Source organism: Dama dama, chromosome 30 (assembly GCF_033118175.1).
Source record: "Dama dama isolate Ldn47 chromosome 30, ASM3311817v1, whole genome shotgun sequence".
Taxonomy (NCBI): Eukaryota; Metazoa; Chordata; class Mammalia; order Artiodactyla; family Cervidae; genus Dama; species Dama dama.
This window is the reverse complement of record NC_083710.1, coordinates 50102341-50125590: the sequence shown is the minus strand read 5'-3', so window position 1 is coordinate 50125590 and position 23250 is coordinate 50102341. Positions and strand designations below refer to the sequence as shown.

The following is a 23250-nucleotide window of genomic DNA, read 5'->3' as shown; positions in this document are numbered from 1 at the left end:
CCACAGTATTAGTCATTCACTTACAGTGCCAACGATAACAGGAAGTGAAATTGACAAAAAGATACACTGAGTGACAGTTAAGGCATGTCCAAAAGGTGGAAGATAGCAACAGTGAGAAATTAGGAGTGATACAACCAGATCAGTTCAGTCACGTCAGTTGCTCATTCATGTCCAACTCTGTGACCCCATCAACTGCAGCACACCAGGATTCCCTGTCCATCACCAACTCCTATAGCCTACACACACTCATGTCCATCGAGTCAGTGATGCCATCCAACCATCTCATCCTCTGTCATTCCCTTCTTCTCCTGCTCTCAATCTTTCCCAGCATCAGGGTCTGTTCATATGAGTCACTTCTTCACATCAGGTAGCCAAAGTATGCGAGTTTCAGCTTCATCATCAGTCCTTCCTAAAATTCAGAATATTCAGGACTGATTTCCTTCAGGATGGACTGGTTGGATGTCCGTGCAGTCCAAAGGACTCTCAAGAGTCTTCTTCAACACCACAGTTCAAAAGCATCAATTCTTCAGTGCTCAGCTTTCTTTATGGTGCAACTCTCACATCCATACATGATTATTGGGAAAACCGTAGCCTTGACTAGACAGAACTTTGTTGGCAAAGTAATGTCTCTGCTTTTTAATATGCTGTCTAGGTTGGTATAACTTTTCTTCCAAGGAATAAGCGTCTGTTAATTTCATGGCTGCAGTCACCATCTGCAGTGATTTTGGAGCCAAAAAAATTAAGTCTGCCACTGTTTCCATTGTTTCCCCATCTATTGGCAAGGTCTGGCACTAGTTGAGTGATCATACCATCATGATTATCTGGGTTATGAAGATCTTTTTTGTACAGTTATTCTATGTATTCTTGCCACCTCTTCTTAATATCTTCTGCTTCTGTTAGGTCCATACCATTTCTGTCCTTTATCGAGCCCATCTTTGTAGGAAATGTTCCCTTGGTATCTGTAATTTTCTTGTAGAGATCTCTGGTCTTTCCCATTCTATTGTTTTCCTCTATTTCTTTGAACTGATCACTGAGGAAAGCTTTCTTATCTCTCCTTGCTATTTTTGGAACTTTGCATTCAAATGGGTATATCTTTTTTTTTTCCTCCTTTTGTTTTGCTTCTCTTCTTTTCACAGCTATTTGTAAGGTCTCCTCAGACAGCCATTTTGCTTTTTTGCATTTCTTTTTCTTGGGGATGGTCTTGATCCCTGTCTCCTGTAATGTCACGAACCTCCATCTATAGTTCATCAGACACTCTGTCTATCAGATCTAGTCCCTTAAATCTATTTCTCACTTCCACTGTATAATTGTTATGGATTTGATTTAGGTCATACCTGAATGGTCTAGTGGTTTTCCCTACTTTCTTCAATTTCAGTCTGAATTTGGCAATAAGGAGTTCATGATCTGAGCCACAGTCAGCTCCCGGTCTTGTTTTTGCTGACTGTATAGAGCTTCTTCATCTTTGGCTGCAAAGAATATAATCAGTCTGATTTCAGTGTTGACCATCTGGTGATGTCCATGTGTAGAGTCATCTCTTGTGTTGCTGGAAGAGGGTGTTTGCTACGACCAGTGCATTCTCTTGGCAAAACTCTATTAGCCTTTGACCTGCTTCATTTTGTACTCCAAGGCCAAATTTGCCTGTTACTCCAGGTGTTTCCTGATTCCCTACTTTTGCATTCCAGTCCCCTATAATGAAAAGGACATCTTTTTTGGGTGTTAGTTCTAGAAGATCTTGTAGGTCTTCACAGAACCATTCAACTTCAGCTTCTTCAGCCTTACTGATCGGGGCATAGAATTGGATTACCGTGATATTGAATGGTTTGCCTTGGAAATGAACAGAGATTATTCTGTTGTTTCCGAGACTGCATCCAAGTACTGCATTGTGGACTCTCTTGTTGACTATGATGGCTACTCCATTTCGTCTAAGTGATTCTTGCCCACAGTAGTAGATATAATGGTCATCTGAGTTAAATTCACCCATTCTAGACCATTTTAGTTTGCTGATTCCTAAAATGTTGATGTTCACTCTTGTCATCTCCTGTTTGACTACTTCCAATTTGCTTTGACTCATGAACCTAACATTCCAGGTTCCTACGCAACATTGCTCTTTACAGCATTGGATCTTGCTTCCATCACCAGTCACATCCACAGCTGGGTGTTGTTTTTGCTTTGGCTCTGTACTTCATTCTTTCTGGAGTTCTTTCTCCACTGATCTCCAGTAGCATACTGTGCACTTACCGACATGGGGGAGTTCATCTTTGAGCGTCCTATCTTTTTGCCTTTTCATACTGTTCATGAACAGCATGAACAGTATACAGCCAGATAGGGGCCTTCAAAAATCAAATCCTACTTGGTTTTTTATCATAGTAGAAGTTTGGATCAAGAAAAATACCAACAGTAAGTTTCTTTCAGAGTCATTCAATTTTTTTTTTAAATCCTCTTCTCTAATAGAGCTATAACATTAATAAATTTGGAGTATAATGTAAATGATTGTGTTCACTTAATCCCTAGAAATCCTTGGTGTCGTATTTTCTAATCTACTTTACGGGTGAGTAAATTGTTTAGAGGGCTTAAATGCCTGGGTCCAAGTAGGAGTTTTAGTGTTAAAGCCATAATTTGAGCTCAGCTCTGTTTTATTCCAAAGTGAGTATTTTCTACATTATATCACCTGTCTCCCATAAAGAACAGGACTGGATATTAGAATTTGGTTTTTATTACTGATGGAGAATGTCAGGAGGGAGCCACGAAAACCCACACAATTTAAATAAATCTATCTAATAACTATTAGACAGAAATGTTTAGGGGTCATATTTGTTGTGCCAGTGGCTTGATGTCATCTTTTGTACAGTGATGCTAACAAGAAATTCAAAATTCAGAAAGTGTCAACAAATAGAGATTCATTAGTAAAATACCTTATGAGCCAGAAATAAAATAATTTAAAAAAAAATGGAGTATAGACAACTCTTACTAAATAGAAAATAGCTTCTGCATATTATTATCTAAGTGGAGGTATCTTTCAAAATATACATCACAAAATGGCATGTCATTATTTTCTGGTATCATCTTGACTGCAAAGACCTTCAAAAATATTCGATTATTATCAAATTAACTGAGATACAAAATTTTTAATTTTATAGATAGAATGATATCCTTAGAATATATTAAACACATATTTTTCATCACTAAATGATCTACATATTTTAGTTATTCTGTCATTATGAGATTTATATTACATGATTATCTCAATGCAAATAGATGTTAAGTCAAAAACAATTCTTAGAAAAATTGTGAATATATTATATACTTGTTTTTATGACCAACGCTCTTTCAAACTCCAGCTGGTTTGACAAAATACCAGAAGGATTGATTCCTGCCACAGGTAAACTGTAATCCAAAACTGGTTGCAATTTTCATTTCTCAAATACTATATAGTATTTTTATCCTAGAAGTTATTTCAGTTGCAAAATTCCAAGTAGATACATTTACAGTACTAATTAATCATAAAAGCTTAGTTGGTTAAAAAAAAAAAAAAAAAAAAAGCTTAGTTGGTAGGTGGAAAAGCTCCCGTCTCTATAAACTGCAGAAATGGGCATTAGAAATAAAAGCAAACCTAACAATTACATTTACCATAGTGATCACTTGAAATATATAGAAATATGGAATCACTATGGGCTTCCCTGGTGGCTTAGACCGTAAAGAATTCGCCTCTAACGCAGGAGACTAAGGTTCAATTTCTGGGTCGGGAAGATCTCCTGGAGAAGGGAATGGCAATCCACTCTGGCATTCTTGCCTGGAGAATCCCACGGACGGAGGAGCCTGGTGGGCTACAGTACACTGGGTTGCAAAGAGTCAGATACGACTGAGCAACTAAGCACGCATGCATGCATGGACTCCCTAAGCTGTGTAACAGGAACTAACATAGTATTGTAGGTCATCATACCACAGAAACAAACAAGCCAACAAACTTATAGGAAAAAAAGATCAGGGTACATGAGTTGGGGCAGGGGGAGTGGTAGGAGGAGGGGAAATTGGATGAAAGTGGCCAAATGGTACAAACTTCCAGTTATAAGGTAAACAAGTACTAGTAATGTGCCTTCATGCTAAGTCGCTTCAGTCATGTCCAACTCTTTGAGAGCCCATGGACTGTAATCTGCCAGGCTCCTCTGTCCATGGGATTCTCCAGGCAAGAACACTGGAGTGGGTTGCCATGCCCTTCTCCAGGGGATTTTCCCAACCCAGGGATCAAACTTGCATCTCTGTAATGTACAACATGATAAATATAATTAGCACTGTTGTACGTTACATATAAAAGTTAAGAGAATAAATCCTAAGAGTTCTCATCAGTTCAGTTCAGTTCAGATGCTCAGCTGTGTCTGACTCTTTGCGACCCCATGGACTGCAGTACATCAGGCTTTCCTGTCCATCACCAACTCCTGGAGCTTACTCAAACTCATGTCCATCGAGTCGGTGATGCCATTTCTTTAATTTTCTATCTATGTGAAATGATGGGTGTTTACTTAACTTCATGTGGTCATCTCTTCATGATGTATAAAAGTCAAATCATTATGCTATATACCTTAACGTTATACAGTGCCGTGTCGATTATATCTCGGTAAAACTGGAAGAGAAAGAAAGAAAGTCTGTATCATCCAACTAATTATCATTGAAGTGAAGTGAAGTGAAAGTCGCTCAGTTGTGGCCAACTCTTTGTGACCCCATGGGCTATACAGTCCATGGAATTCTCCAGACCAGAATACTGGAGTGGGTAGCTGTTCCCTTCTCCAGGGGATCTTCCCAACCCGGGGATCGAACCCAGCTCTCTTTCACTACAGGAGGTTTCTTTACCAGCTGAGCCACCAGGGAAACTGACTATCATTAGTGCTGTATTAATGCATAAACAAGTTCTATGGCCACAAAGAAGAGGAGTTGTTTATTTTTAACCAGATGAACAGATGAGTGAATGAAAGACATGTAAGTTGGCCCTTGAAGGACCAATAAATAAAGTTAACTCAAAAAAAGAAAAAGAAAATGAATGGGAGAAAGTGCTTGAAACTCAAGTTTCTACCAACAAGTCTTCCCACAGGTGTCTGCTGGTAAGATTTCTGTGTAAACTGGTCTTATCAGGTACCACGCCTTCCATATCCTGCCACAACCTGCATACTTCAGTAAGAAATAGCACAATTGCTTTTAACATAAAGATTAGAGATACTTCCTTTAATGTTATGAATTGACATTTAATGTTTTAGTCCGGGAGAGAAACTGTGCAATTCTTCCACTGACAATAACAGTAACAGTAACAGAGAGTGCTCATGCTGTACTAGGAACTTCGCCAGGCACTGTATGTATATTAATAATAACTCATCTAACCTTCACAACAACCCCACAAAGTATAGACAGGTTGTATCATTATCTCCATAATACAAAGGACAAGACTGAAACACAGAGAAGTTAAGTATGTGTCTACAACAGTCACATGGTAAATAAACTCTGGAGCCCAAATTCGAACCCAGACCGTATGGTGCTCGGGTCCATGCCCTTCATCACACTAGGCTGCCTCTCTGAAGAGTACCCTTGTCTCATAGAGATCTTCTCTTTGGGAAATCTTGTCATTGTGAGATTTATATTATATGATTATCTCCTAATGCAAATAGATGTTAAGTCAGAAACAATTCTTAGAATAATTGTGACTATATTATACATTTGTGTTTATGGTCCATGTTCTTGCAAACTCAAGCTGGTCTGATGAAACACCAGATGGATTGATTCCTGTCACAGCTAAGACCGTAACTGCCATGTAACTAATAAACTATCCACTTGAAAATGTTAAATGTATTAGAAAATGTAAAAGAAATACAATTACAGAACAAATAGCAGGAACTCAAATGTTCTTCAAAAGACAAACCTGAAAAATTAAGAGCATGAACAAGCTAATGGAGTTAAAATTTTCGAAGTTCAAACTGAGTACATATAATCAAATATAATAACAGAGAAAGATGTTGGAAGGTGGCCAACATTATAGCAAATGTTTTAAATTACACAAATTCAAATATTTCATCCTTAGAAATGCTTTTTAGAAAGCTAGCATTTGATTCCTAAACTGTTTTTCATAATTCTTTCATGTTGCTTCCTACTAACTCCATCTTCCATATACATGTGCTTATCTCTTCCCATCATTCTATATTTGCATGTGGGAGGTTGACTGAGAGGAAAGGTAGTAGAAAAGGGAAAAGAAATCTTATCAATTCCATGCAAAATGCAAAAAAAAAAAGTAAATAGCCTAGTATTATCATTTATGTCCAAATAATATACCTTTCAACTTAGGTGCTTTTTGAGTGAAAGAAGGTGCTGTTAATAATTATGCCAGGGACTTCCCTGATGGTCCAGTGGTTAAGAATCTGCCTGCCAATGCACGGGATGTGGGTTCGATCCCTCGTTGAGGAACTAAGATCCCATATGCCACAGAGCAACTAAGTCCATGTGCCGCAACAACTGTGTCTGCATGCTCTAGAGTCCAAGCGCCACAACAAGAGAAGCCTGGGCACCACAGCGAAGACCCAGCATAGCCAAAAACAAAAAAAATATGATTATGCCAAAGAAATAGGCATAAACCAGGACTTCTATGGAAAAAACTGGAAGATATCACTTAAATTATAACATTCGAACAATAAACTTTAAGAGTTAAGTTCTTAACTATTTCTCCAACAAAAGAATTTAACTGTTACAACAAAATAGCTATATTTCATATATAACCTAGTGTATTTGGGCAGAGATGACTTCGAACATGTAAGTTTATCCAAAAGTATGGGCTTTTGTGGCTCCTATGGCTCAGTGGTAAAGAACCCTCCTGCCAATGCAAGAGACATGGGTTTGATCCCTGGTCTGGGAAGATTTCCTGGAGAAGGAAATGACAACCCACTTCAGGGTTCTTTTTTTTTAATTATTATTTTTAATTGGAAGATAATTGCTTTACAATACTGTGTTGGTTTCTGCCACACATCAACATGAATCAGCCATAGGCATACGTATGTGTCCCCTCTCTCTTGAATCTCTCCCCCACTCCCAACCCTATCCTACCCTTCTAGGTAGTCACTTGGGGAGCACTCTAGCAGTCTTGCCTGGGAAATCCCATGGACAAAGGAGCCTGGCAGGCTACAGACCATGAGGTTGGAGAAGAGTTGGACACGACTTAATGACTGAATAACAATAATAATCTCACAACTGAAATCTGCAAACCTCAGTACAAAACATACAATAATACTAGAGTTCTGCACAGGAAGGAATGTATTTTCTTACTTTTTTAGCAGCAAGATACATTTGATAAAGTTTCATGGTATCAACAGGCCAAACTGAAATACACACTTGGAAAGTGGTAAGAAGAATGTGACAAGAAGGAGAAAAACTTTAGGAACTTTTAGAATTCTAATAGGAAAAAAATAGAATTTGACAATGCCAAGAGCATGTGTTAGTCTGAATAAACATTGCAAATGCCTCAGAACTTGAAACTGACCAAGGATACATAGCAAAAGAAACATGATCATCAGAAGACTTCAGCAAGCATGACTAAGCAACCCATTCTCCTCCTTCCGTCTCCATATAAAAATATTTTTGTTTAATAAAAATGAACATATTTTTTCTAGTTGGAACAAAAAAGGGACTGAAACTGGCTGTTTATAAGACAAGCTTACTTATTAGAAAAGCATCTGAATTAATCTCCTCTACCTTCAGATTCTTCCTCCAGGACAAAACATACAACTGCTCATTTGTATTTGTTTTTAAGATGGCATGAAATAAAAGAATTCTAAGTGGATTATCTGCTATTATACAATTAATGACTGATAACCTGTCCTTTAATTGATATAGATAGTTGACAAGTGAATGAACAGGACATGAAAAAAAAGAGCAAAGTAGAAATTTTATATAACATACTTTCTTGGGGGAAGCTAGGCATTCTAAGAGTGGAAACTTACTGAGATTATTGTCAAATGAACAAGCTAGACTTTTCTTCCCTTTATGTTAGCTGGTTCCCATGTAGATTTTTTTGATTTTATAGATGTGAAAATTTCAGCCAAAAGTAGATAAATGATCTTTTAAAATTATAAAAATGGTAAGTACCAAAATGCAAAACACTTGTTCCATTAATGTGTTGAGGTTTAACAAGTAGCTGATGGAATAAAATGGAATACATTAAAATGAAACTAGGTGACTCTGGTGGACGGTTAACTGAGTGACCATAAATGTCAATTGCCAAGCTAGGTCCTGTAAATCCATCTTATTATAAATCTTGTCCAGGTTTTCATTTCATCTAAACCCATAGTCTGATTTCTCTAAAGTAGGAGTAAATCATTCTTTCGCTAAACAAATATTTATTGAGCATTTACTATAAATCAGACATTGGCACAGGGGAGTGTAACACTGAACAACAGATGAAAGTCCTTACTCATATGGAGATTACATTGTAGTAGGAAAGAAACCAAACATATGCCAGTAGGTCCTAAGTTCTTGGAGAAAAATAAAGCAGAGAAGGGGCTAATGAGTGTGGGTGAGCAAGTACAGGAGAAGAGGGGGCTTCCATAGTTTTAAACAGACTCGGCAGGAAAAATGGAGAGAGCAAGTGACATCTGAAGGTGTGGAGAGGGTGAGGAGATAGGGCTCCAGGACATCCAGAAGTGGTGGTTAAGCAGTGGGAACTGTAAATACAAAGGAGGTGGGAAACATGCCTAACAGTCCGAGGAAGAGGAGGCAAGGTGAGTAGGTGAGTGCTTAGAACAGAGGCTGTGAAAGAAACGTGGGGATACTAGGCATAGATCACGTAGTTATCACAGGTCATGTTAATCACTTATAATTTCGTTTTTAATCATTTAAACTTTGATGGAGTAAGATGGAATGCCTTTTTACCTGAGCAGAGGAGTGATCCAATTTGACCTACTGTTTAACAGGAACACAGAAGGAAGATTTGTGACCACTTAAGGGGTTCTTGCAGTAATCAGAGCAAGAGATAATGGTCACTTGAACTGAGGCTATATCTGTGAGACGATAAAAGATCAATAAATTCTGAAGACATAATCAAAAGGATCTTAGAATGAATAAAACATGGAAAATAAGAAAGAGATTTTGAAAAGGATCTCAAGGTTTTTGGTCTGAGCGAGAAGACTAGAGTTGTCTTTAATTGCACTGGGGCAGACTGGGGCAGGAAGAAGGCAATGGCAACCCACCCCAGTACTCTCGCCTGGAAAATCCCATGGACGGAGGAGCCTGGCAGGCTGCAGTCCATGGGGTTGCGAAGAGTCGGACACGACTGAGCGACTTCACTTTCACTTTTCCTTTCATGCTCTGGAGAAGGAAATGGCAACCCACTCCAGTGTTCTTGCCTGGAGAATCCCAGGGACGGCGGAGCCTGGTGGGCTGCCATCTATGGGGTCGCACAGAGTCAGACACGACTGAAGTGACTTAGCAGCAGCAGCAACAGACTGAGGCAGAGCTAGGATGGAGGGACAGAAGTTTGCTTCTAGACATGTTAAATTAAAGATCAGCTTATTACATAACCAAGTGGAAACGCCATGGAAGCAGCTGCCAAAGATGTTGAGGAGACGGGGAGGACCAGTAAAGAGAATGAGGACAGCCAGTAAGGAAGGGCAAAAGTCACGGAGCGGGATCCTGGAAGGCAGTTAGACTGTGTTTCCAGGAAGAGGGAGTAATCAACTGTATTCAACATTGCTGTGGTCAAGTAAGATGAGAACTAAGAACCTGACCACTACACTTTGGGCAACATGGTCTCTGGGGGCTTTGGTAAGAGCAGCTTTGTTAGACTGGTATGGGGGAAGAGGACAAAGCTTGCTGGTGAACTTTTAAAATGGGGTAAAGAATGAATAGTCATGTAGGGATGTGAGAGTTGGACAATGAAAAAGGCTGAGTGTCGAAGAATTGATGCTTTTGAACTGTGGTGCTGAGGAAGACTCTTGAGAGTCCCTTGGACAGCAAGGAGATCGAACCAGTCAATCCTAAAGGAGATCAACCCTGAATATTCACTGGAAGTACTGATGCTGAAGCTGAAGCTCCAATACTTTGGCCACCTGAGGCGAAGAGCCAAATCACTGGAAACGACCCTGATGCTGGGAAAGATTGAAGGCAGGAGGAGAGGGGGACGAGAGGGGATGAGATGGTTGGCATCACTGACATGAATTTGAACAAACTCTGGGAGATGGTGAAGGACAGGGAAGCCTGGCGTGCTGCAGTCCATGGGGACACCAAGAGTAGGACACGACTGACTGACAATGACAAAAAATGAGCATATAACCTCTTTGCGGGAATCTGGCCGCAAAGCAGAGCAACAAACGGGGACGGTGGTTAGAAATGGGGGGTTAGGGTGGGAAGTGGAGATACAGAGGTTTTTTAAAGAGAGGAGAAACAATATGCTTATACATGGGGAAAAGGGGGAAACTGCTAGTGGAGGAGACAGAAGGGAGAACTGCTGGAGTGTGCCCTTGTGCAGCAGAGAGGGGACCAGCTCTAATTACAGGTGCAGAGCCTGGGACTCAGGAGAGGAGTCTCAGAGAGGCAGGCCCTGTCAAAAAATACCATTTTATAGAAAAATAAAGGTCTCTTCTCTAATTTTCAAAATTACAGATGCTTTTATACAGTTCTCATAATTCACACTCAGCTTTCAAGTGTGAAGTAGGGTTTGTGTGCGTATGTGCATGCTAAGTTGCTTTAGTCATGTCCAACCCTTTGAGACCCTGTGGACTGTAGCCCACCAGGCTCCTCTGTCCATGGGGATTCTCTAGGCAAAAATACTGGAGCAAATTGTCATGCCCTCCTCCAGGGGATCTTCCTGAACCTGGATCAAATCCCCATCTCTTAAGTCTCCTGCACTGGCAGGCAGATTCTTTTATCACTAGCACCACCTGTGAAGCCTTCAAGATTTGCAAGTTCTCTGAAAAGGCTGAGATTCTTTCCCCAAAACATTATCACTAAAATTAGTTTCAGTAAGAAATTTTTTGTCAATTTTCATAGCCTTGGCCAGTAAGATGGGAATCTTCATTACATTATAGAGTCAGAGGTGTCTAGTTTCACCAGTTAAAACGTCTACAATTACAGAAAAATCACAACCTCTCAGTGTCTCAGTTTCTACAGTGTAAAAATGGAGATATTAAAACCTACAACCTCATAAAATGCTCCATTTACTTCTCTCTACAATGTATGTGATACATCTATTTATGCACACTCAATAAATAGTAGCTATAGTTAGTATGTAATCTAAATATGAAAATCTAGGGGAGGGGAGAGATAGGTGTATGAGATTAAAAGACACAAACTACTATGTATAAAATAAATAAGCAATAAGAATGTATTGTACCGCACAGGGAACTATAGCCATGATTTTGTGATTACTTTGCATCGATATGATCTATTAAAAAGGCTGAATTATTATGCTGTACACCAGAAGCTGATATAATGCAAGTCAATTATACTCAATAAAAAATTTTAAAAACATGAAGGTATTCATTTACAGAATGACAATTAGGGCAATGCTTCCCAAGATTTTTTATTGTATAAAAATAAAACAATAATATTTGTAAGAGTATCCTGGGGAAAACAGAGAAAACTGCTACAGAAGCTTCAGCAGCTTAAGATCCCTTCTTGCCTCAGGGTCTTTCCTGAGGGCTGAGGGGAACTATATCTGGGGCACAGTAGAGAAAATTCCTAGTTATAAACTCTGTGATCTTATTGTTGAAAGACACTCAAAAAAGACACAAACAGGTGGAGAGATGTTCTGTGCTCATGGACTGGAAGAATTAACGTTGTCGAAATGTCCTTATTACCTAGAGCAGTCTAAAGCTCAAGGTAATCCCTATCAAAACCCCAAGGATATTTTTTCACAGAAACAGAACAAAACTTTCTAAAAATCACACAGACCCACAAAAGATCTCTAACAGCCAAAGCAATCCTGAGAAAAAGGAACACAACTGTAGGCATCACACATCCTGCCTTTGACCTATACTCCAAAGCCACGGTAATCAAAACAGAATGGTACTGGCAGAAAAACAGATACATGGATCAGTGTGACAAAATAGAGAGCCCAGAGATAAACCGACACATGTGGGATGACAAAGGAGCAAAGAACATACAGTAGAGAAAGGACTGCCTCCTCAATAAATGGTGTTGTGAAAACTGGACAGCCACATGCAAAAAACTATTTCACATCATAAACAAAATTTACTCAAAATGGATTAAAAATCTGAATGTAAGACCTGAAACCATAAAACTCTTCAAAGAAAACATAAGCAGTATGCTCTTTGACATCAGTCTTAGCAATATTTTTCCAGATATGTCTTTTCAGGCAAGGGAAACAAAGGCAAAAATAAACAAATAGATAACATTAAATTAATAACCTGCACAGTGAAGAAAATCATCAATAACACAACAATGATCCTACTGAATGGGAGAAGATGTTTGTAAATGATACACACAATATAAGGGATTAATATACAAAATATATAAAGAACTCATACAACTCAATAACAAAAAACAACCCAAATAAAAATGGGCAGAAGAGCTTAACAGACATTTTTCAAAGGAAGACATACAGGTGCTCAATAGGTACATGAAAAGATATTCAAAGTCACCAATTATTAGAGAAACGCAAAGCAAAACCACAACGAGCTATTACCTTACACCTGACAAGAACAACTATTATCAAAAAGACAAGAAATAACAAGTGTTCAAGAGGATGTGGAGAAAACGGACCCCTTAATCACTGTTGGTGGGAATGTAAATTGGTGCAGCCACTATGGAAGACAGTATGAAGATTCTTCAAAAAACTAAGAATAGAACTCCCATATGATCCAGTTATCTCACTTTTGGATATATAGTCTAAGAACAAGAAAACACTAATTTGAACACACACACACACACACACACACACACACACACGCACACAATGGAATAGTACTCAGCAATAAAAAAAGAGATGAAATCTTGCCATTTGCAATAACATGGATGGACCTTGAGGTTATTATGCCAAATGAAGTATGTCAGATGGAGAAAGACAAATATTGTATGATCTAACTCACAGGTGGACTATAAAAAACTAGTAAATAAATAAAAACAAAGTAAATGAACAAACCAAACCAAACCAAACAGAAACAAACACAAACATACAGAGAACAGTGTGGTGGTTATTAGAGGAGAAAGGGAAGGGAAGGGCAAAATGGGTAAAAGTGACCAACTGTATGATGACAGATGAAAAACAAAGTTTTGGTGGTGAGCATGTTGCAGGGTATCTGTATACACCGCTGTACACAAGTAGATATACACTGCTGTATCCATGAAACTGTATATAATGTCATAAATCAAATGCTACCCCAATAATAATAAAACAAATAATAAAATTAAAATTGTCTTAATGAACAACAGACAAACAATATGATCTTAGAGAAGGTACTTTGGAGCTTGATCGGAGCTGTCATATCTGTAAAACATCAGGAATTAATTATCTTCCTTTCTCAATTTTGTTTATAACCTTGAGTTAATGGCCATGTCTAACTAGTCATCTCTCTGAGACTAGAACAGAATAGAGACTCAGCAGAAGAGATGAGTCATTCTTATTCACTTCCTGCCAATCACCAGGTCTTGTCAATTCTACTATAAATATTCTTTCAACTTTTATTTTCTCTTTCCATTTTTCATATTCACTTAAATTTTGCAACTGTCTCCTAACCAGTCTTCCTGCCTTCATGTACTTTACAATCATAATCCACCTTACACTGCAACTGTGGTTACAAAAAACTGAATATATCATGTCACTCTTTTACTATAAAATCTCCTAAAATAACCTGACAACAGAACATTTTAAAATCTGACCCTATTCTTCAACCAGCCTCTCTCACCATCCTATGAACTAAACAGTGCAGGCAAATCTAAGTTTTTGCATAACTCAAACTCTCACTGCTTCATACCTGTAACACCCTAAACACCTTGAGAATTCTTAAATATTAATTAAGCAGTGAACGCCTGTGGTAATCACCTACAGGGCATAAATAAAACAATGTACAATAAGAAATAGCTAATAATAAAACTTCATTTACAATTATTTGAGATGTTATCTGTAAAGCCACATACTTTCAGAATAGTCTAACTGCAAAGACAGTATGAATATGGTTAAGTTTTTTCATAAAAGAACTTTAAAAATATACAGGGCGTCCCTGGCAGTCCAGTGGTTTAAGACTCCATGCTCTAGACTCCATGTTCCCACTGCAGGGAGCATGAGTTCAACCCCTGGTGGGAAGACCCCCCTGTCATGTGGCATGTTCCCCCCAACACCCCGCCCCATATCTGTTAAGATATGAGTGAAAGAAGTATGCTTGTTTAAGTGCTAATGAGGGCATACACTTCTCAAATCATGAACAAAATCCCTGTACACTAGTTGCATTTCACCTATTGTAATGTGCTATGTATACTCAACTAACTTTTGTAAATAAACAGATCCAAGATTCAAAGGTGCTTATCACTCTGAGATTCTACGCAAAACTTAAGTTTTTCATTTCTTTAAATTTCTTCTTGAGTACTTTGGAAGATGATAAATTGTGATCAAGATGGTTTTCAGTGATATGGTGGGAAAATAAAATCACTAAAGCAATACTAATTGTTACACTTAAAAGCGTATTTTTGATCTCCTTTTCCCTACTGCTTTCCCCCTTTTAAATAACTGTAAAGCAATTTGCATTTTCATATTTTTCTGTGCAGAAAAAAAAAAGTATAATGAGCATCTCTCACAAACTCTTCTTTACTCAACCCTTTTTACAGTGTTACTATGCGTATAGCTCTTTCTGTGGCTATAATAATGAATCAGTTTTACGTTCTGGAAAAACTTAATCAGCTGAATTTATCTCCTCTTATTTCACCATCTCACAATATTAATCAACAGTAAGTAAGCCATTTAATGCAGAAATTTAGACTGAAACAAATGGCATGCAGACCCTCTATGCTTATATTGTCTTATTTAACAAAAATGGATAAATGCCATGGAAATCAACACTTAAGAATAATTATATATTTTATAATACTGCCTTTTTAGTGATGATAAACAAGTCCAGGGCTTCCCTGGTAGCTCAGATGGTGAAGAACGTGTCGGCAATGAAGGAGACCTGAGTTTGATCCCTGGGTTGGGAAGATCCCTTGGAGAAGGGAATGGCTACCTACTCCAGTATTCTTGCCTAGAGAATCTCATGGGCAGAGGAGTCTGGTGGGCTGCAGACCACGGGGCTGCAGTTGAACACGACTTGGCAACTGAGCACACAAGCATGCAGACAATTCCATGATGTTACCAGTTTTCTTTTAGAATATGCTCATTTTACTTAAACTGTCAACATAATGGATAAAAGAAATTTTTTAAGCATTTCTCATAAATAAAACGGAGAAGGCCACGGCACCCCACTCCAGTATTCTTGCTTGGAAAGTCCCATCGACGGAGGAGCCTGGTGGGCTGCAGTCCATGGGGTTGCAAAGAGTCATACACGACTGAGCAACTTCACTTTCACTTTCATGCACTGAAGAAGGAAATGGCAACCCACTCGTGTTCTTGCCTGGAGAATCCCAGGGACGGGGGAGCCTGGTGGGCTGCAGTCTATGGGGTCGCACAGAGTCAGACACGACTGAAGCAAATTAGCAGCAGCAGCAGCATAAATAAAAGGTACCTAAATAACTACCATTTATATATAGCTTTATAGTTTATAGTGTACTTTTTACATATTTTATCTCATTTAGAAGTTACAGATCACCCTGTGAAATATACTAGCTCATTTTATATAACAAAAAATTAAACTTCAGTGATATTAAGTAACATATTCACTCAGCTAATAAAGTCGTACAGCCAGAATTTGTCTCATTCCAAATCTCTCTCACACTATACTCCCTGTTCAGGGAATAATGCTTTTCTTCCAAATGCACAAGAGGGTCCTACTAAGTAAGAAGTCTTTTATATAGTAAATCTCACCACTAGAGTGAGTTTCACTCATTATTTCACACAGCTCCCAAGTATCATTTTAAAGAAGAATAAAGTCCAGAAAAAGACAAGAAACCCAACTCCTAGACTGAGCCAAAGCATGCATACACATAATAATTCTAAATAAAGTATTTTAGATGTACCCAAATACGTAAGTTCTCTTTTTGCTTATCTCAGCCATTTCTTAAGTCTTCATCTCTATTTTCTCTTCCCCTTACCTCTCAACCCCGTAACTTCACAAACTACTGGTATGACCAACTGCAGAGGCAGATCAAGATTGGATGGAATGAGTTCATCTTTCTTTTACATCTAAGAAGAGAAAATAAAAGGCACTCTTTCTCTTTATTAAAGTAGCAAAATTACTTCATTAAATCTCAACCCTTCAGTACATATTTTTTTTTCCCCATTATGGTTCATGGTTGTTGCTATTTTAGTCACTCAGTTGTGTCCGACTCTTTTGTGACTCCATGGACTGTAGCCTGCCAGGCTCCTCTGTCCATGGAATTTTTCAGGCAAGAGTACTAGAGTGGGTTGCCATTTCCCTCTCCAGGCGATCTTCCCAACCCAGGGATCAAACTCACATTTCCTGCACTGGCAGGTTGATTCTTTACCAGTCAACCATCAGGGAAGCCCATTATGGTTTATTACAGGACACCAAATATAGTACCCTATAATATACAGTAGGATCTTGTTTGTTTTATAGAGTAGTTTGTATCTACTAATCCTGAATTCCTAATTTATGCCTACCCCTCCTTTGGTAACCCTAAGTTTATTTTCTCTGTCTGTGAGAATGTTTCTGTATTGTAAATAAGTTCATTTGTATTATATTTTAGATTCTACATATACCTGATGTCATACAGTTTTCATCTTTGTCTGTCTGCCTTACTTCACTTAATATGATAATCTTTAGGTCTGTCCATGATGCTGCCATATAGGGGCACTGTTTCATTCTTTTTTATGGTTGAGGACTATTTCATTGTATAGCTGCTATGAACACATGGGTGCACATATCTTTTTCAATTATAGAGTTTTCTCCAGATATATGCCCAGGAGTAGGAATGCTGAATCATACAGCAACTATTTTTAGATTTTAAAGGAATCTCCATTCTGTTTTCCATAGTGGGTGCAACCAATTTACATTCCCACCAACAATGTAGGAGATTCCCTTTTCTCCACACTCTCTCCATCATTTTTGTTATTTTTAGACTTTTAAATGATGGCCATTCTGACTGGTGTGAAGTGACACTTCACTGTAGTTTTGATTTGCATCTCTCTAATAATTAGACACATTGAGCATCTTTTCATGTGTTTATTGGCCATCTGTGTGTCTTCTTTGGATAAATGTCTATTTAGGTCTTCTGCTCATTATTTGATTGGGTTGTTTGCTTTTTGGTTATTGGGTTATATGAACTATTTGTATATTTTGGAAATGAAGCCTTGTTGTATTATATGCAAATATTTTCTCCCATTCTATATGCCATTTTTTTCATTTTGTTTATGGTTTCCTTTGTTATGTACAAGTTTATATGTTTGACTAGGTCCAATTGTTTATTTTTGCTTTTATGTCTATTGACTTGAGAGACTGATTGCTACAACTTATGTTAGAGAATATTTTGTGTATTTCTCTCTAGGGGTTTTACAGTGTCATGACTTATATTTAAGTCTTTAAAAAGGCACTCTCTTATAATATCCTCCATTGCATAGAAAACAAACCATAAGCAAAACATATTTCTCTAATCTAACTTTCTCCTAAAAATGCTTACTGCCCAAGGGGCAAGGAGACTAAGTACATATATGCAAGTGTAAGTACTTTTTCCATTTTAATTCATATTATGACAGCACACTTTGATGAAGTAAAAGTGATCAGCATAAACATATAAGTCCAGAACAAGTGATCAATTTGCTCAGACACAAAAACACCTAAATGAGTACTCTTGTGTTTTCGGGATATCATGTTTCATAACAAGGAACACTAAAACCCTTTCCTTAATTATTTTGCTGTAAGTTTCAAAGGAAATAATTTACAATTTATTTTTACCTTGTGAAAGACAAGTGGAATGCAAACTCTAACTACAGTTAACTCCTGCCAGAATGAGGAAACTGGGATTCAAAAGAATTCAGCCACATAAAACATACGATTAGATTACTGTGAGGTTAATAAAATGATACAGGTGAGCCTGTATCACAGCTGGCTGGGGGCCCAGGCTGCAGTCTGGCTCCACCTGGTGGCAACCATTCACCCTAGATTCACTATCATGCAGTCATCCTGGTGGCTGGCTGGGGTTTCTAGGGTGGTAGCCCCAATCCCTGGAGAAGGCAATGGCACCCCACTCCAGTACTCTTGCCTGGAAAATCCCATGGACGGAGGAGCCTGGTAGGTTGTAGTCCATGGGGTCGCGAAGAATCAGACATGACTGAGCGACCTCACTTTCACTTTTCACTTTTATGCATTGGAGAAGGAAATGGCAACCCACTCCAGTGTTCTTGCCCGGAGAATCCCAGGGATGGGGGAGCCTGGTGGGCTGCTGTCTATGGGGTCGCACAGGGTCGGACACGACTGAAGTGACTCAGCAGTAGCAGCAGCAGCAGCAGCCCCAATCCCAGGAAGAACTTGACTAGGTGGCATCCACTTTGACGTGGCTATGGAGTCAGAATGCAGGGGAAAAGGAAACCTGCTCATTTTCCCTGCTTCCAGAAATGGTTCCATCATCTGTTTCCGAACCTACCGCTACCAATCATTTTAGAGAAGAGGGGCTAGTTTACATCAATTTGTAAATACATGTAAATTTGTAAATACAATTTGTAAATTGCATTTGTAATTTGTAAATACAAATTGCAAATACATGAGCTGTATTTTAAAGGACTTTAGAAAAAATGAAAATCACTACCACCACCCACAATAACAACAACAAAAACTAAAAAATCAGTACATTCTCAAAATGGCTACATACTAAGGTTTATATGGCTATGTGTACTATTTGGAAGTAATCATGCATGTTTATCATAGAAACAATCCCATAAATTTTAAGATTTTTAAGTTGACCAATAAAAGCCTTTATTACAAAATCCCATAACAGAACTGAGTCACAGGACTAAAAGCACTTCTTTGTAAAAGAGAACAGTAGCATTACCTATGCCACAGGTTTAGCGCATGTCTGGATCTTTCTTCTAAGATTCAGATCTTATACAGTCAATTTTTCTATTTACATATGTCACAGACACTTAATAAAACTAAACTAAATTTGTCATGTTTCTCAGGTGAAGCCATGTATTTTTCTGATGCTTTAAAGACTGCATCACTGTCCCCACGGTTGCCCAATCAAGAACCTAGTGACATCCTTCTCACTCCCCAGTCCAATCTAGTCACTGAATCCTCCTAACTATCCAGTTAGCTTAGTTCTACCTCCTGAGCATTTTTCCCAGTCTGGCCCAATCCTCCCCATTTCTGCTGCTACTATTGTAGTTCCATCATTACTTGCCACCTTGGTAAGGGAAACAATCTCTAAAAGAGGCCTCCTTGTCCACAGCTTTATACACTCAATCTTCCTCCACATCACATAATGGACTTCTTATATAAAGTCAGATCATATCATGCATAGTCTCAAAATCTTCTAACCCTTTATGATGTTAGACAATGGCTCAAATGCATAATTAGGACCCATTTCCCTTTTCTGCTTCATTTCTTACAACTCACTGCCTCTCAGTCTATGGGCTAACCATACTAAATTATTTGCAGTTTGTTAAAAAAACTTCATTTTGACTTGTCTCCAGGGTATGCATCAGTGCCCCTAATTTCCTTCCCTTCCATAACTGACGGTCTTACTCTTAGTCACCATGCTGATGTTGGCATACGCATTTCTCCCTCCATGTAACCTTCCCCAATTCCTCCCAGGGCTCAGTTAGATACACCTTGAGTCTATGTGGTCTCATTCTGAGTATCCTGCCGTTTGCTCTATTATCATCATACTTTTGCTCATTGTTCCTTTATTTCTCCATTAGACTGCCAGCTTTGTGAAGGTAAAGGTCACCACTGTATCTATGGCTCATGACATGTATCAGTACATGGTTAGCAAATATTTGCTAAATAAATTTATTGTTCTGAGAGTACACGTGTAAACTTCTCTAATACCAACCACAGTCTGATTTATTTATTTTTTTCTGGCATCTCTTTTTTTTTTTCCCATTTCTTTTTATTAGTTGGAGGCTAATTACTTTACAGTATTGTAGTGGTTTTTGCCATACATTGACATGAATCAGCCATGGATTTACATGTGCTCCCCATCCCGATCCCCCATCCCGCCTCCCTCCCCATCCCATCCCTCTGGGTCTTCCCAGTGCACCAGCCCTGAGGACTTGTCTCATGCATCCAACCTGGGCTGGCGATCTGTTTCACACTTGATAGTACACTTGTTTCAACACTATTCTCTCAGAACATCCCACCCTCGCCTTCTCCCACAGAGTCCAAAAGTCACAGTCTGATTTAAAGTCTTGCTTATTGGCAAAGACCAAACATACTCAAGTCAGTGTTAATAAACTAGTATGACAATTAAGTTAATTTCCAAATAAATTTCCTTCTAAATGTCAACTTTGAAAAGCCATATGAATCATAATGATGGTATATAAAAATAACTGCTATTGAAATAAGTAGCATTTATTTTTCCCTTAATACTGCTAATCACTAAGGAAACCTGATATATGCCAAAGTAACTGCATGAATAAAACCTATCCTTCTTTAAGATTATCTAAAAATATGATTTCTTTTAGGTCCAGCAGCTAAATGAGGCATAAGCAATATTTCGTATTATTATTCCAGTCTTTGAAATTTCCTGGGGAAATCACTGGCATTTTACTGAAAGAACTAATATCTCTTAATTCTAATTTCCTTTTTATTTCTGTCCTTAATAAAGGCAAAAGGACAAGTTAACAGGGTAATAAAAAGATAATAGGAATAACAGAATAAACAGGCCTAATGTCTGACAAACCCTGTTGTAAGCTAGTTATCAAAGGCCTGAGAACTTTAATATTTCATTATACTTAGATTTAGATTTATGACAAACTTTAACATATTAAAAAAGACATTACATCATGAACTAAAGTTTAATTTCAATAAAACTATAAGCTTCAAAAACCAATAAGATATCACAGAAATGTCCTACTTTTCTTTTTTTTTTTTTACCTGTTTTCCCGTTCATACATTTCCCGAGAGGCACTTCGGAGTTGATCGATTTCTTGATTAGTTTTCAATTTGATCTGTTCCAGTTCATCACGTAGTTTATTTTCATATTCTGTTTTATAATGGTCTCTGAAAGGAGTCAAAAGGAATATCCATTATTATTTTTTTTTTTTTTTGGTAAAAGAAATAGGTCTTTGTCCTTCATCTAAGATTTTAATACCTTACATCAAATATGCTCTACATACAATGTTCCTTAAAAAAACAGTATTAGATATAAAGTTTAATAATTCCTAAAAATACTGTTTCAAAGTAGTTCCATCTAAGATTTCCTTTTAAACATATTGCCACAAAGGCTTAATCACTATAAAAAATGTTAGTTCATGTTGGATAATTATTCACCTTCAAAAATATTTTACTAATAGTTTTTAATGCATATGGCCAAAGACTTTAAAACCAATGCATTTGGAATGTACTTCATTTAGAAATAATTATCTGATGTGGTGCCTATTAGGGAACAATCTTAAAAAAAAAAAGACCCTTGTGGACTCTTTACAAAAACTTTCCTTCTAAGCACAACAACCACAGTCACTGTGATCTCTCAGCAAAGTCACAAAGCATTACATAGGGTATTAGCAGAAGCACAAAGTGATGAAAAATACCACAAGCTGAGAAAAATGTTATGAATATATGAAGTCTTAAGGATAAAATTTAGAATTTTAGTTTTTGAAATGCTCACAAAAATGCTGATAAAATAAATACCTTCTGAAGAGATATATATGAGGCATGTAAATATATGGTAAAGAATCTGTCTGCAATGCAGGAGTCCTGGGTTCTATCTCTGGGTCAGGATGATCCCCTGGAGTAGGAAATGGCAACCTATGCTGGGAAATCCCATGGACAGAGGAGCCTGGCAGTCTATAGCCCATGGGGACATGACTGAGCGACTAACACTAAATATATGAAAGTATATAAATACTTTCTTAAAACACTTAAATAGAGATCTTAGTTATTGGGAGCTAAAAAGATTATATCATAAGAAAAAAATAAATAAAAACAGTAACAGTGTATATATCCCTACCTAAAAGAAACAGGCTTTTGGAAAAAAACAAAATGTCTTAAGAAAAAAAATCAGTTAGAATATGAGTATCTTGTGAAGAAACAAAAACAATTATCTTAACATTATCCTATAAACCTTATCAACAAATCATTATTTGTCCCCAAAGCCAGGAGTTCCCTCAAAGAAGATGGCTTGATTTATATCTATTTATATGGAAAATAATGTAAACCTTGCCTGGATGCTACGTATTTTTCATACATCTCTTCCCTAGCCTTTTTGGTTTCTTCAAGTTGAGCTTGAAGTCTTTCCAGACGATCCTCCTCGTGGGCATGGCGCACACTGAGCTCCGTGTTTTGGCGGCTGAGATATTCTTTATCCTTTTGCAGCAAAGTCACAGTCTGTCGTAAGGTGGCCACCTGCACACAGGCAGAGAGTGTCCAGGGCAACGTCATCCTACTTTTCAGGGTTTACTGAATTATTTCTTTCATTTGTGCTTGTGCTCAACACATAAAGAGGCCAATTCTTACCATGAAATTTTCCATCCAAACAGAACTACTAAGAAGTCCCTTCTTTCCAGCAACTACATCAAAAAAGAAGCAATTTGCCTCACAATTCTTGCCCTGGGCTATGTCCACAATCACTGTACAATAAAAAACAAGTGACTCGGGACTTCCCTGGTGGTCCAGTGGTTAAAGAATCTACCCTGCAAAGCAGGGATGTAGGACCAATCCCTGGTCAGGGAACTAAGACTCCACATGCAACGGACAAAGATCCCGCATAGCCATGACACAATAAAGATTCTGCGTGCCTCAATGAAGACTCAACCCAGTCAAATAAATAAATATTAAAAACGAACACACAAACAAGTGACTCTATAAGCTTACCTCTTTTGATAATTCATTTCTTTCTTTAGCTTGAGTTATGTGAGAGGCTTCAAGTATTTCATATTTTCTCCTTAGGTCAGTTGCTTCCTGTTCAAATGCATCACGCTCACTATAAAATTCAAATACATTTATTTTT

The 23250-nt window shown here is 38.0% G+C and overlaps 1 protein-coding gene across 3 annotated transcripts in view; it reads right to left on the bottom strand.

Moving 5' to 3' along the window:
• The window catches only part of PIBF1 (progesterone immunomodulatory binding factor 1), a 222750-nt gene that overhangs the window by 150550 nt on the left and 48950 nt on the right, over positions 1–23250 (bottom strand). For all 3 annotated transcript variants that reach the window (XR_009691357.1, XM_061133609.1, XM_061133610.1), the window contains 3 exons: positions 23115–23223; positions 22465–22646; positions 21177–21302 (listed from right to left, as the gene is read on the bottom strand). Coding sequence is in view for 2 of the 3 variants with exons in the window: in XM_061133609.1 (XP_060989592.1) it covers positions 21177–21302; positions 22465–22646; positions 23115–23223 (417 nt within the window). In the remaining variant the exon portion in view is untranslated. The remainder of the gene's footprint in view (positions 1–21176; positions 21303–22464; positions 22647–23114; positions 23224–23250) is intronic.